General features: G+C 52.8%; 4 protein-coding genes across 4 annotated transcripts; 1 reads left to right on the top strand and 3 right to left on the bottom strand.

Annotated features, from left to right (window-relative positions):
• Positions 1-17: 17 nt before the first annotated feature.
• Positions 18-1,526, bottom strand: ASPBRDRAFT_41341 (uncharacterized protein). Its single transcript, XM_067624543.1, has one exon. It carries the CDS (start codon positions 1,046-1,048, stop codon positions 275-277), a length of 774 nt encoding a protein of 257 aa, XP_067480904.1. The 5' UTR covers positions 1,049-1,526; the 3' UTR covers positions 18-274.
• Positions 1,527-1,699: 173 nt separating this feature from the next.
• On the top strand, positions 1,700-3,280 carry ASPBRDRAFT_41340 (DASH complex subunit ASK1). Its single transcript, XM_067624542.1, has 4 exons — positions 1,700-1,887; positions 1,945-2,051; positions 2,112-3,015; positions 3,108-3,280. The coding sequence occupies exons 1-4, from the start codon at positions 1,797-1,799 to the stop codon at positions 3,242-3,244; spliced, it is 1,239 nt and encodes a 412-aa protein (XP_067480903.1). The 5' UTR covers positions 1,700-1,796; the 3' UTR covers positions 3,245-3,280.
• A 971-nt stretch (positions 3,281-4,251) lies between these two features.
• Positions 4,252-7,852, bottom strand: ASPBRDRAFT_121393 (putative Rho GTPase activator Rga; the record flags this gene model as incomplete). Its single annotated transcript, XM_067617426.1, has 6 exons — positions 4,252-4,751; positions 4,807-4,902; positions 4,958-6,991; positions 7,061-7,603; positions 7,679-7,709; positions 7,778-7,852. The coding sequence occupies 6 exons, from the start codon at positions 7,850-7,852 to the stop codon at positions 4,252-4,254; spliced, it is 3,279 nt and encodes a 1,092-aa protein (XP_067480902.1).
• Positions 7,853-9,479: 1,627 nt separating this feature from the next.
• On the bottom strand, positions 9,480-13,647 carry ASPBRDRAFT_53795 (ABC transporter ATP-binding protein; the record flags this gene model as incomplete). The annotated part of the gene is made up of 2 exons (XM_067627123.1): positions 9,480-13,511; positions 13,588-13,647. 2 exons carry the CDS (start codon positions 13,645-13,647, stop codon positions 9,480-9,482), a joined length of 4,092 nt encoding a protein of 1,363 aa, XP_067480901.1.
• Between the last annotated feature and the right edge of the window lies 1 nt (position 13,648).

Below are 13,648 nucleotides of genomic sequence, written 5' to 3'. Positions count from 1 at the left end.
CCAACAGTACTTTGCCTCTCGGCCAATTTATTAGGCGTTGGAAGTACCTCCGATGTACCCCAACCTCGGCGACGATGATCACCGTTACAGTTTGGATCTCAATCAAAGCCACTGTGTTTCTAACGAAAAGCAATATATGTACAGCGTGGCCAGAGTGCCACATTGCGCCCAATATAAGCAAACCCAGTTCAAGCAACTTTAACACCGATCGCCTGCCCATGACCCTTCGTCCAGGCATAATTAATCCTTCAAAATAAGTCAACCAGTTCCCTGCCTACAAATGATGATGTTCGTCATTGCTGATAACGCTGCCAATCTCGGACCAGCTCGCCGGAGTAGCTGCACCGGACCGCTCAAAATCGCTCAGAGTGCCTTCCGACTCATCCACCGCGGACTCATAGATTTGGCTGAAGCTAGCGGCAGTAGACGGTGTAGATGGGCGCTCAACGTGATGACCTTCGGAGTGCAGGTCAGACAAGTCTGAAAATGGAGATCTCAGGTCCCGGCCAGTCCCATTAACAGCATGATCCTCCGGATGAGCATAGATAACCTGAGAATAATCTTCGGTGTGGCTAGATGCAGGTGTGTCGGGACGATGGTAGCTATCCGATCCTACGAAGTGTTCGCTCTCACCAAACTGGGAATGGAACGAGGTCGAAAGCTTTTCCGGTGCTTCCGATGTAGGAGTGAATTCAACGAGCGACGGGGTATGAGAGCCAGGCGACGGGATCGCAATCTGTAGGCGACTCCCCATGTTGTTTGAGCCATCAGTGTCAACCAAAGGAGTTGATGTCCCTGTCTGCTTGCCGCGTTGGACAGGCTGCGACGTCGTCACCTCCACCGCCGTGGAGTTCGCCATTGCATCATTCACTAGAGGCTCTGGACTATCCAGAAGCCGGCCACTTTCGTCCACCAAAGCGTCAAAGCTGCTGGCTGGGCCTCCATTTTGAGCCTTGCGACGGGCTTCAAGTACGCTGCGTCGCCGCTGAAGCTCTTCCACCGCTAAACGCCGTCGCTCCTCAGCCGCAGCGCCCACCTCTTCCGTCATCGAGATATCCTGCCTAAGAGCCGCTGCATCTTGTGGATGGATCTCATCGCCGAGATGGTGGAGCGCCAGGGCGATCTTCCGTCGTGAGCTATTGACCCATTGTCGGAACTGGGGCGATTCGTAAACCGCGATACCTGCAGCGACAAGCGCCGACACGGTGATAATAATGCCTGAGAGGTCAGTACCACCGCTTCCGAGCTGAAAGCACTTGCGTAGAATAGCCCTTTCACATGTGAAAAGAAAGAAACTACAATGAAATCATCGCACAGACGATGCCGATCGAGCCGGGCTCGAGCAACTCATAGATCACGGTCATTTCCTGATAAGCACACCGCCCGGGTAATACAACAAAAGCAGGGCTGTTTAAGCATTTAGGAAACAATGAAATGACCCTTTTTAGCAAGCATACCTTTGGCAACCGGCGTAGGCATGGCGAAACACCCTCAGTCGCGTCCAAGACAGGTCTGGAAGAAAGCAGCAGGCAGCGGTAGTCGGAGAGTGTCGGCGTCACGACCTCCAGCTTGATCAGGCGGATATCCGGGTTCAATTTCCCCGCCGCCCGCCACATGTGACCCGCCTCTGCCCTTATCCGGCTGCCCTACCTTGCAACCCGATCCGGCATCCCGCGTTTCCCCTCCGCCCGATCAAAACATCAACATCAACATCAACAACTTTAGCAGTTGCATTGCCTTTGCGCGTCTGTGCAGTCAACAACGACGTTCAATTTGCTACACAGTAGACATTCATTATGTCTCGTCCATCCTCCATGGCGCAACGCCCTCTCACGCTCACCGAGGAGCTGGAGAAGCTCGAGCAATCCATTACCCTGACACTTCAAGGTAACAACATCATTGAATACAGCTCCTATATGCGCCACTAACATTAGTGCACACCAGAAATCGATCATAATTTCAGTCAAGCCCATCGAATTGTCACCACCAGCATCCTCCCTCTGGTCGAACAATACGCAGAAAGCTCCCGCGACGTCTGGGAGGGCGCGAAGGTACATTACCTATCCATTTCCCCATGAACGACCCCTACAGGCCCCCTAACACTCCGCCAGTTCTGGAAACAATTCTTCGAAGCCAGTGCCAATGTCTCCCTCTCCGGTTACGAGGAGAAACCCGATGGAGACACCACCGTTCAAGAATCGACTAACCTAACCGCCGAAGAAGACCAAACTGTTACCGAAACAGCCGACGATGACGACAGCCACCACCAACTCCAACGAGCCGACGACATCGAGCTCACTTCCCTCAGTCTCTCCTCTCACAGTACCCCTCGTGTCGCCGGCCATGACAACCGCTACACTGCTAATGACGATGACACCTCGTCCATCGCGCACCCAACACCAGATACCCGCTTCCGCGACGATGACGACGAAAACGACCCCTACCTCCCGACCACCCCAGCCAAATACTCCGCCACCAGAACCCATCACTACACTGACGACTACTCCCACAACCAATCTCATACCCCGCTTTCCTCATCACCGTTCATCCCTCCCGCCGAAGACCCAATTATGCACCAGATGCCCGACAAAACATACCGCGTGCAAGCCACCCCGCTCGGAAAGGGATACGGATACGAGTCCCGATCCAAGTTCACCGTTACACCAAAGACAACAAACAACAGCAAGAAGTACGCGTACGATGATTCCCCTATTTCCAGCCCGGAGCCGGAAGCCCCTAAATTGCATGCGGAGATCTTCTCGTCTCCTATGAAGGGCGTGGAGACACCAAACACGGGCCGCAAGAGGAGACCGAGTGCGAACCGGCTGCGGATTACCCCGAAGCCCGGGATAAGTGTTCTGACTCCTGCACGCGGCGGCGGGGGTGGTGGTACGAGACGATCGGCTTGGGACAGTGATGATGACTTTGATGACGGGGATGATGAGGACTTGGGACCTAGTCCGCCTAAGACGATGCAGTTTCATATTCCGCAGAGTCGGTTAATGAAGACGCCTGGTTAGTATTCTGCCCCCTCTGCCTTTCTTCTTTATTTGCATTGGCTTGTTTTCATGTAAGCAGGACATGCTAATCAAAGTGTTTTACAACAGCCAAGGAAGCATCAAAACGCATCGTGGAAGACCTGCTCTTCACCGCTGGAGCCAACGATACGACGGACGACCTACCCATCGAACAAAGTCCAAGTATCATCCAACGGGTGGAGCGACTAGAAGATGAGACATTTTAGGCAAACAATACTCAAATCAAATGATATCCTTATCCCTTTTTTACCTATTGTATCTTGTCTCCGTAAAAGTAAACACGCTAAACATCATACATCCTACACAAGACGCACACAGTAAAAACAAACACTTCTACAACAACTTTAAACAAACAGACGAGCAACTAAAGCACCATGATTCACATATTACAACTCCATAACTCGATCTATCTATCAACCATTCAATAAAAAAACTAGCTAACTAGTTAACTAATCAACCACACTTCCCTAACGACGAGACGCCAACGCTCACTCTCATTCTCAATCGATAACTTCGGAACCACCCCAAACGAACCACAATCCAAAGCCAAATGAGTTTATAAGGATAAGTAGAGATCGAGAGAGGGAGAGGAACTGAAGGATGACCCTAGTCAGGTAAGTACCCGACGAGGGACCCACACTCAGCGTACAGGAGGATAATACGAGAGACAGATCGACTGCTTCGGGCTTCAGAAAAAGAGAGAGAGAGCAATATCACATCACCATGGACTAAGAACTAGCTTCGAACCTGCGGGATCAATCAAAGAGCAAGCAAGCAAGCAAGCAAACGGGAAGAGGAAATGAAACAGATTACATGGGGTAAATTGAAGGGAAAAAGAAGAGGATGGAAAAGCATAAATGAGACACATGAAGGGTATCGACGGGAGGCAAGGCGCTGATCAGACATATCTCATTCGAGAATGATGGTAGCAGGGCTTTTGGAAGATTTTATGAGGCATGATATGGAATGGAAGGGGAAAGGAGAATGAAAAGACCAAGACACCCATGCCGCCGCCGCGATATATGTACAACTGTCGAGCTGACAGGGTTCGGGGTATTCTAACGAAGAAAAGGAAAATGGGAATGGGGTGGATGTCACTCTAATAGCCAAAAGCGGGAAGAGCGATTTGGAAAAGCAGAAGAAATGGGAGATGTGCCGTTCGCATCATTGCGCCCCTCTGGACCGTTCAATCAGAAACGTAACTGATGGCGTTCTAAACCTGCAATCCCATGAAGATCTCCTGACAGTTCTCAACCAAGAATTTCAAAACCTCGTTCTTCTTCTGCACATCAGTCATCTCACGTGCAAGACTCTCAGGCCGCATGATGGTTGGCGCAAACACCACGGCAATGTTTTGGCTGGTCATTAGGTTCTCCTTCTCGCGCTCCACCACGCGCCTCAAATGGAACACGAGGAACTCCAGCACGTCCTGGTGAACGCGCGGCAGCTCCCGCAGATTCTTCTGTAGGTGTTCGACCCGAGCGGGTTGAGAAGTGATCTCGCCCGAATCGATGATCTTCTCATAGACGTCAAACGTAATCAGCGGCATGGGCAGCTTGCGGAAATACTGCTTCAACGCGGAGGTCACGGCATGAATATCGAGGTCAGGGTCGGAAATATCGTAGTCCTGTGGAGAGCGCTCGAAGCCTTCGCGGATAGTCTGAATTGCAGAGCTGGCGCCGGACTTCCGATAAATACCTTCCATATCCATACCTATAGGTGGACGGTTAGCATCTCCAAACGCATGTCCGAGAATGGCACCACACACCTCGTAGTTCGACCTCCTGAATACAGCGAGTGATGATGGCAGGGATAATGCTCTTCTCCTGCTCCATACGTTGTTCCAGATCTGTACCGAAAAGTCCTATTGATTTGTATTAGGTATCTGCTTCCATGCATGTGTGAGTCGTGGTACTTACCACCCGTAGCAGGGGTCTCGGCCAGAGCAGGGACGCTGTCGGTCTGCGGCATCCGTAGTCCTGTCTGTTTGCTCCGCTGGTTACCGAAGAAGCCGAATCCGGGGCGACTTGGGTCCTGCGTTTGAGAACGTGGCAGACCCGGGTTACCCTCAGCGGGCGTCGCTTCGCTCGACATGAAGGCACCCTTGAGACCCTTGGTGACGCCCTTGGCGACGTTCTGACCGCCCTTCTTCCAGTTGAACTTGCGCGGCTGTCCCTTTCGGATGCTAACCACTTGGGGTCCGGGAACGATCGTGGCTGGCTCAGCCTCCTCTGAGATGTTTGTCGTCGCTACTGTAGGAACCAGATCACTGTTGGCCGCCTTGAGAGCGTCGATGGCCGAGAGAGACTTCTCCTTGCCATGAGAGTAGATACCCAGACCGTTAGCCCCACGACCGTCAGTCGGGTTGGCCTTGTAGAGCTCCTGGATCTGATGCACCAGCTGGTTGTTCAGCTCCGCCAGTTGAGCGTTCTTGGAGGACAGCTGCTCGAATTCCTGGAAGCTCTTGTCTTTCATGCGATTCAAGTTGGCCAGCTCCTCCGCGGCATCGTTGCGTTTCTGCACCAGTTCTTCGATCTGTGGCGTAAAGGTATCCTTCAGCTTCTGTATCGATTCCACAAATTCCCGCAAGACATGGTTGGTCAGCTTGCCAAGATCGAGCGAGCCACCGTTGCCACGCTTCTCAGCCTCGAGGTGCTCGGTCAGCACGGTGAGCTCACGCATGGCAATCTCTTTCTGTGCATCCAAGACCACCATGGTGGAGCGCTTCTCGTGAAGCTCGGTGTTAACCTGCTTGACTTCGGCACTTGCATTCAGCATTGCCTCCATCTCGGCAATCTTCTGTTCCCGATCGGACACACGCTGCCGTTCCTTGCGTAACTCGTTACGCAGCCATGTAACTTCCTCGGGTCCTGCATTTTCGGGGGAAACCATAGACGGGCTCGCGAGGTCGGGTATCGCTGCAGATCCGTTAACAGGCGACTTCGGCCATTTGGCGTCCCTTGATAGGCGAGAACCTTTGTCGCTGTAGCTACGGCCATGGCGAACAGAGTTCGAAACGCGTCGTAGGAAAGACTCACTCGTCTGTGCATTGTTGCCATCGTCTGAGCCCATGATGCGGGCCATATCTTCGTCCATGGTGAAGTCGCCGCCACCGCTGTATCGCAGCAACGAGGGAGAACCCGCACCGTCAATTTGGCGATAGGCCTCTACCTGCTGAAGAGTGCTGATAGAGTTGGGGCGCGCCGGGGGTTTGGTCTGTTCATTCACTTCACTACGTGGGGTCCACGTGGAGTCGCCAGTCCGAGGTGTACTCCTGCTCACACCGGTCCTGTCAGTAGATCGCTCGCTCCACTGGTCGCTGGGGGTAACAGAGGACGGGCGAGGAGACGTTCCGGGCTCCTTTCTCGACGGCTGATGCAGCCTGCTCTCCAAGGAATCGGCCCGTTTCGGATGCTGCATGCTCGTGGAGGACAAAAACGACTGGGCAGAGTCTACCGACCCGGTAGTCTCGTGCAACCGACGCAGCTCATGCGAAGGCCGAGTCGGAAGCGTGGTGGTATTGTCACTGGCAGTTCTCTGAAGCTCTGGAGCCAAGCCCTCTCTATGAACGGTTGCCGATTTAGTGCTTTCGGGGCTGGGTGTGGAAAAGGTGCTGGTCTCCTTACGACCCAGGTCAGACCTGGAACTGCGCGCGGAAGCCGATCTGGCGGTGTTTGTGCCGTTAACGAGGTCATCCTGACGCCAACGTGCCGCGTCAAGTTCACCGCGGTCCCGTCCCTTTTCTTGGTACGCAATATGCGGAGACGAGCTTTCCGACCCATGAGGCGATTTCCCGTACGTTGTGGCAGGTAACTGTCCGCGCGAGGACCGTTGTTCTTCGGAGGGGTCGAACGCAACCGGAATCAAGAATTCACCCCCGCCATCTGCCTCTGGCTGAGGTATGACAGAGTGTCGATTGCTTCGGTAGGTGCTTGAAGGGAGGATTAGGTTGTCTATGAGGATTTCATGAGTCAGTCCCTGCAAGCACACCCACGACATCCTCAGACCACGGAGTATCTTACCTTGATTATCTGCAGCCGCACCGGTAGCAGAAGCGCTTCTGCCCCTTCCTGCGTCCAGCGCAGGCGCAGCTCCTCGCAACGCCGTATCGGGGGTTGCATCTGAATACGCATCGGCAGCTGGCTCATCGGAGCCACGAGGCATCGGTTCGGGGTCCTCCGAGGGCAAGGAAGGGAGTGATTTGTCCAGCTTCATGTTCGCAGACGTCTGCTTCCTAGACGGTGCGACATTCCGGTTCCTCTTTCTTCGACGCTGCATGAGGGATTCATGGCAATCCATACAGAATATACCCTGCGAGGTTCGAGCATAGCGCAGATTCTCGATCTTCCTTTTGCAATTCCGGCATCGAAAGCATTGTGCGCAGAAAGCCTGCTCGCCTGTCAAGATAGCAAGGTCTTCGATCTTGTTCCCACACGAACTGCAGCTGTACGTGCAGTTGCTGCAAATCAACGATCCATCCCCTAGGAGTAGCAAGTGTGCGTCGGAATCAAGGAGGGTACCGCAGGTGCTGCAGCAAAAACATTCAATGTGCCATCGATTGCCAGCTACACGGGAAGTCAAAAAAGGAGCGGTCAGCCATTTATCAAAACAGGGGTCGAGAGGACTCAATGCAAACCTACCAAGTTCGAAAGCTTTGCCCTCTTCTAGAATCTGTTCGCAGAAAAAGCTGTGTTAGCACGCGATAGGCATTGTTACTCCAGTTAGAGCCTCATGCATACCTCTCCACAACCCTTGCAAGGATACGGGATATCATCCTGGTCCATCGGCGATTCTGGATATGCGGGAGACTCCATCCTGTACTCCTCGCTCTAGTAGCGACCGAGACAAACAAGCTAAGCACTGCGAGCCGATCAAGGAGGTCAACGATAATGTGAATCTGGGGATGCGCCCACGATGCTAAAGTCAGAGTGTTTCGTCCAAGTCGTTAAGGAGTCTCGACGTCCCGTTACGCATGCGACAAATTCGAAGGGAAAGGCGTAGACACGGGCCTGCTTCGACGAAAGGAATATCGCTAGAATATCAGGCAGCGAGGGAAATGCGAAACGGGGTGTTCTTGTCCAGATCGGGGGGGTACAAGGGCTGTAGTGCCGGGGGGGTGTGGTGATGCGGGAGGGAGGACACGAGTCCGCGCGCAGAATGGAAATGCAATTAACTCCCACCACCAACAGAGAGCAACAAAATGATAGAATGACGAACGAATCTAGTAGAGTGATTAGATTAATAACAGGGTTAGTCGCAGATCGACCAGGGTCAACATGGTGGAGGAGGGGAAGGGGGGAGGGGAGAGGGGGGGGTTGTGGAAGTGGGAAAAGACAGGGAGAGCAAATAATAGTAGCAGAGCTGCTGGGAATTTGGTTGATGAGCAGCGCGAGAAAGACCGCCGGACCAGACCAGCAGCAGTGCCGACCAGGGGCAAAAAGACGGGGGAGACCGATAATCACTAACCAACTAACTGGCCGGGGACGGAAAGCAATAATACTACAACCACCAAGCACCACGTCAGACCAAAAGGAAAAGAAATAACAGTAATAAGAGAAGGAAGAATAAGAGCCAGTCAACAGGGCAAAGAATCGAGCAGGGGAGGAGGGAGTAAGAAGGAGAGGCAGGCGAGTAAGGAATCGAGACGAAAGAGAGTTTGAGGCCGAAATGAAACACACCAAACGGGGAGCGTCGTTTCAGATAGACTCGCCGCGCGGAACCCCCATCATCCTATCCTATGTCTATTTCCTACTTCTTCCTCCCGTCATGACATTAGCGAGGATGATTGTGGTCAGAGCTCTATTGTCTGGAACAATAAGGCCTTTTTTGAGGGAAGTGAATCATCCCATTCATTTCAAGTGAATCCACACACCTCTATGATGAATGGAACTACATTGAAGACCTCCTTGGATGAGACACCCGCGATACGAGGCTCCCCCGAATACGATACTGGCCACCTTCCCAATCTGGCAGGGACTGGGCTGTGTTTCCACCAAGATTACTGGTATTGATGGTATGGCTAATACGGTATTCTCAACGCCTCAGGCAGCCACCAACTTGAATGTCCACCATCCAAAGCCAGCAGATACTTACTATAGGAGTGAAATTAAAGCTTCTATGTACACTATCCAATCCCAGGTCAATGACACCCTTCAGACACGAAGAAAAACAAATTTATCTAAAATCTCTAATGCCAACACCCAGGTGAGATTGCGCCAATTTCCCAAGTAAATCAATGATCTTGCCAGATGCTACCTATGTGAGTCGCGTGTAGAGGGGAAATTCCCATGTCACAGAAGGCAGCCAAGTCCTCCTCTCAACAGAGACAAAAGACTCGCCGTAGATGACCGGGCGCCATCATTTTGATTATGAAGGAGTGCCCTTGTTCTTTTCTTGTGCTTTTTGCTACAGCCGTGCCGTGTTTCAATCGCCCATCTTTCGTCAGGTCTCCAGCGACTGGTGGATAACACTCGTTCGATACGTCTCACTGCGCTGGATCAGCTCCTGATGGGTTCCTTGCTCCGCACAGCGGCCCTCCTCAATCAGATAGATCCGATCCGCCTTGTGGATCGTGTTCAGTCGATGCGCGATCGCGACAATCGTCGTGCGGCCCGCTAGCGTCGTCAGGGCTTCTTGGATCTTCTTCTCCGACTCCACATCCAGTGCGCTCGTCGACTCATCCAGCAGCAGCAGCCGTGGCTTGCGCACCAGTGCGCGTGCAATTGACAGGCGCTGGCGCTGCCCGCCTGAGAATTGCTTGCCGTCGTGGCTGCACATCGTCTGGTACCCGTCCGGCAGGGCCATAATCACGTCGTGGATGTGCGCCATGCGACAAGCCGCTTCGATCTCCTCTTGTGTCGGTTCATGCCCAGGGCAAGCACCCAGGCCAATGTTGAAGGCGACCGTGCCCTCGAACAGAACATTCTCCTGCGGCACCAACGCGATATCATCCCGGAACTCAGTGCCTAGTTGCCGGGTCACGTCGACTCCGTCGATGATCACAGACCCAGCTGCGGGACGGTAAAATCGCTCCAGCATGGCAAAGGTCGTCGATTTGCCCGATCCGCTAGGTCCGACCAGCGCACAGAACTGACCGGGCTTGATGTCCAGGGTAAGTCCTCGTAAGATTGGACGTTCAGGCCGATTGGGATAGGTGAAATGCACCCCACGAAGCTGGGCGCCGATACCGTTGCCATTCGTCCGGCGTACCCCCCGACGCGGCTTCTCTGCGGCCTCCACATCCTGTGCGGCGGCCTTTTCCTCAAGCAAAGTGCTCGAGGGCTGCATGCTCTGCATGGAACCCGGAGCCAGCTCCTCCTCCGCGGAGCGGGTAGTGAGCAGATCGACGATGTTAGACGACGCCAGACGGGCCTTGGAGATATCCGGCGCCAGAGCAAACATTTGACCACAAGACTGCGTACTGAATAGCAGGCAAGGGAGGACAATGAAAAACTGAGTCTGGGAGTACAGCCCCGAGGCCACCTGCCTCGATCCCCACCAATACGCGAGGGCATACACCAAATTGCTGATGCTAAATGCCAATGCCAGCCAGGCATTGCCGTGTGCAATAGCCTTCATTGTGTCCCGGTATGGACGGCGCAGGGCTCGGACGAACACTTCCTGAGATTGCTTCTCGAGGGAAAATGCTGCGACGGCACGAATGTTATCGACGGCTTCAACTGTGATGGCCGTTGCCTTGGCAAAAGCCTTCTGATGCCGTTCGGCAAACTTGGCTTGGACACGGAGCTTCATCATGCCTGCTATAAGCAGGACGGGTATGGTTGGAAATAAGACAATAGTGATTTTCCACGCGATGGCAAACGATATCACCAACCCGGCTACCAGGTTGACGGCTGTAGCAAGAAGGAGACCGATAGTCGATCCGGTAATACCACTCAGCGACGCAGCATCCCCAGTAATGTAAGTGATCAGAGTTCCTGGCGTCCGATCCTCCATACCATGCCATTGTATGGTTTGGCTGAGCAATGATCGTAGTGACAACACTCGGAGCCGATACAGGATCTTATCCGCTGCCCAGCCAAAGGCACAGCCACCCACCACGTTTGCCGTCAGCTCAACCAGGGCAAGTATGAAAAACAGCAACCCATAAAGGTTGCCACTGTCACTGATGGCATCAGAAGATCTGCAGGGGCTCAGGCTGCCAACTGTGTGGCCAAAGACGATCGCCTCGGCCGAGTAGCTACCTCCAATGATGACGGACATACAGAGCCCGAGGCAAATCAGCGGCAGGTTGGCCCGCACTAGTGAGAATGTATACTTGATGGTGAACCAGCCCGAACGCTTCCTTTTCTTGTCTTTGCTCCCTTCGCCATCTTCGGAACCAGGGGGTACCTCACCGACCACCGTATCTTCAGTGATGTCTGAGCCTCCGAGGCCTACCAAGGGCTCTTTTTCGTCCGTCGGCTGCACACTCTCGTGAAGACTGCTCGTGGTCGGTGCATTGCGAATCATATCATGAGGGCTCTTCAGATCCTCGACACTCAGTTTACCCAGATTTTGCAGCCGTACCATTTCTGCGTACACGCCGCCCTGCGCCACAAGCTCCGCATGAGTCCCTTCCTCTGCAACACGTCCAGTCTGTACGACAACAATCTTGTGTGCATTTTTGGCAGTGGCTAGTCGATGTGCTATCGAGACTGTTGTGACCGTTTCCGAAACTTTGGCCAGCGCAGCCTGGATAAGTTGTTCGCTGGTGGAATCCAACGCAGCTGTAGCCTCATCGAGAATAAGTAAACACGGTTGTCGCACAAGAGCACGAGCAAGCGCAATGCGCTGCTTCTGACCTCCACTCAATTGATTTCCTGCTGTTCCAACGTGGGTTGCGAATCCGTGGGGCAAGGCATCGATGAAGTTTAGCGCATTGGCGCTGGCGGCTGCCTCCCTGACAAGTTCTACAATCTCGGCTACACAGCCGTCGAAGCCAGTAAGAGCATCGTTCTCGGACATGCCTTCCCTGATCTTTACGGCAAGGTCCGAAAGACTTGTATCAAGAATGAACGGGGCGAGTCGTTGATGCTTCTCTGCGGATGAGGCCACTAGCCCGTACGCGATATTCTCCAAAATTGTCCGATCCAACAAAGCCGGTTCTTGTTGGACGAAACCAATATTGCTTCGCAAATGTCGAACATTGAGGTTTTTGAAATTCTTCTCTCCGATGGTCACATCGCCGGATGCAGGGTCGTAAAATCGTTCTAGGAGAGAAACCACTGTTGACTTTCCACCACCGGAGGGTCCAACAATAGCGGTATGCTTCTTAGGAGGGATGACAAAACTCATTCCCCGGAGTACTGGAACGTCTGGTCGAGCCGGGTACGAAAAGTGAACATCGTGGAACTCAATGTTCTCGTTTCCGAATGTAGTCATCTTATCACCTTCATCCGCGGTCCCATCAATGGCAGAGCGACGATTGATCACAGCTAGAAGTCGCTCCGAAGCACCGGCCGCGGATGCAAATACATGAAGAAAAGGGGCAACCTGGCTCAGAATGAAGGAAGCATCGATGAGAACAAAGATAACAGTGTATACAGCACCCACAGAGATACCGGAGTTGTCATGGGCGACCGACTTTGAAATCATTTGTGAACCTTCCCAGAAGGCCAAGGCGTTGGCTGAGTACGCGACAAAGTACAGAAATCCAAGTTGCGTAGCATGCGTGCCTGCTTTTTTGAGCGCATCCATTGATGACCTGGAGAGATATGTGGCGAATCGCTGCTCCAAACGGTCGTTGGCATTGAAGGCATGAACCAGTGTCAAATGCGATAGACTGGACGAGGCAATTGACGTAGCTGCATTGATATTGGCTGTGATCCGGCTCGCATACTTTTTGATGAAGTGACCTCCAACCAAGGACATGAGGAGAAAGCAAGGCACCACTGACACCAGCATGCCCGCAATCTTTGGCGCCTTAATGAAAGCCACGATATAGGCGGTCACGAAGTATGATACAGTGGAGATCACCAGGCCCACCTTCTCCGAGGTCCCCATTTGCACGGTCTCGATATCACTTACCAATCGGGAGATCACATCGCCCGAAGGAAGAGACTCAATAAAATTCATGTCCTGTCTGATGATACTTTCAAAGTATCGCCTGCGATAGCGGCGCGCTAAGCGTTCACTCACCAAGCACCAACATGACGTGTAAATATAGATGATGAAGAAGTTCGCTATGGTGATGTAAATCACATAGAGAACCTCGGTTCGTACACTGGACGACAAGTTTGACGAAGCATTGTCCGAGGTGGAACAAGTGGTCGAATTGAGGTTGTTGATCAGATTACCAAATACAATTCCAAGCAGAGGGAAGGGGATGCCTCCAGCTATTCCGAATATCACGCCGCATACAATGAGAAATACGTCGAATATCGTGTAATCCAACGAAAACAGAAGGTGTACATAGGTGAAGAACTGTTTCAAGTGTGTTTTGGTCGGGATCAGTCCTTTGGCAAATTGCATCTGAATGCGAAGAGAGGTTAACCCAAGTCAGTACATGCTGCCCATTCCTCGAATGAGCGATTGAAACTTGACATACCAAGCCATAAGCACCATTGGAGTCTGTCCGCATATCAGACGCCGGCTCGGGATCTGCCATG

The sequence above is a fragment of the Aspergillus brasiliensis genome (genome assembly GCF_001889945.1).
Source record: "Aspergillus brasiliensis CBS 101740 unplaced genomic scaffold ASPBRscaffold_4, whole genome shotgun sequence".
Classification (NCBI taxonomy): Eukaryota; Fungi; Ascomycota; class Eurotiomycetes; order Eurotiales; family Aspergillaceae; genus Aspergillus; species Aspergillus brasiliensis.
Note: the sequence above shows the minus strand (reverse complement) of the source record. Positions and strands in the feature narration are given on the sequence as shown.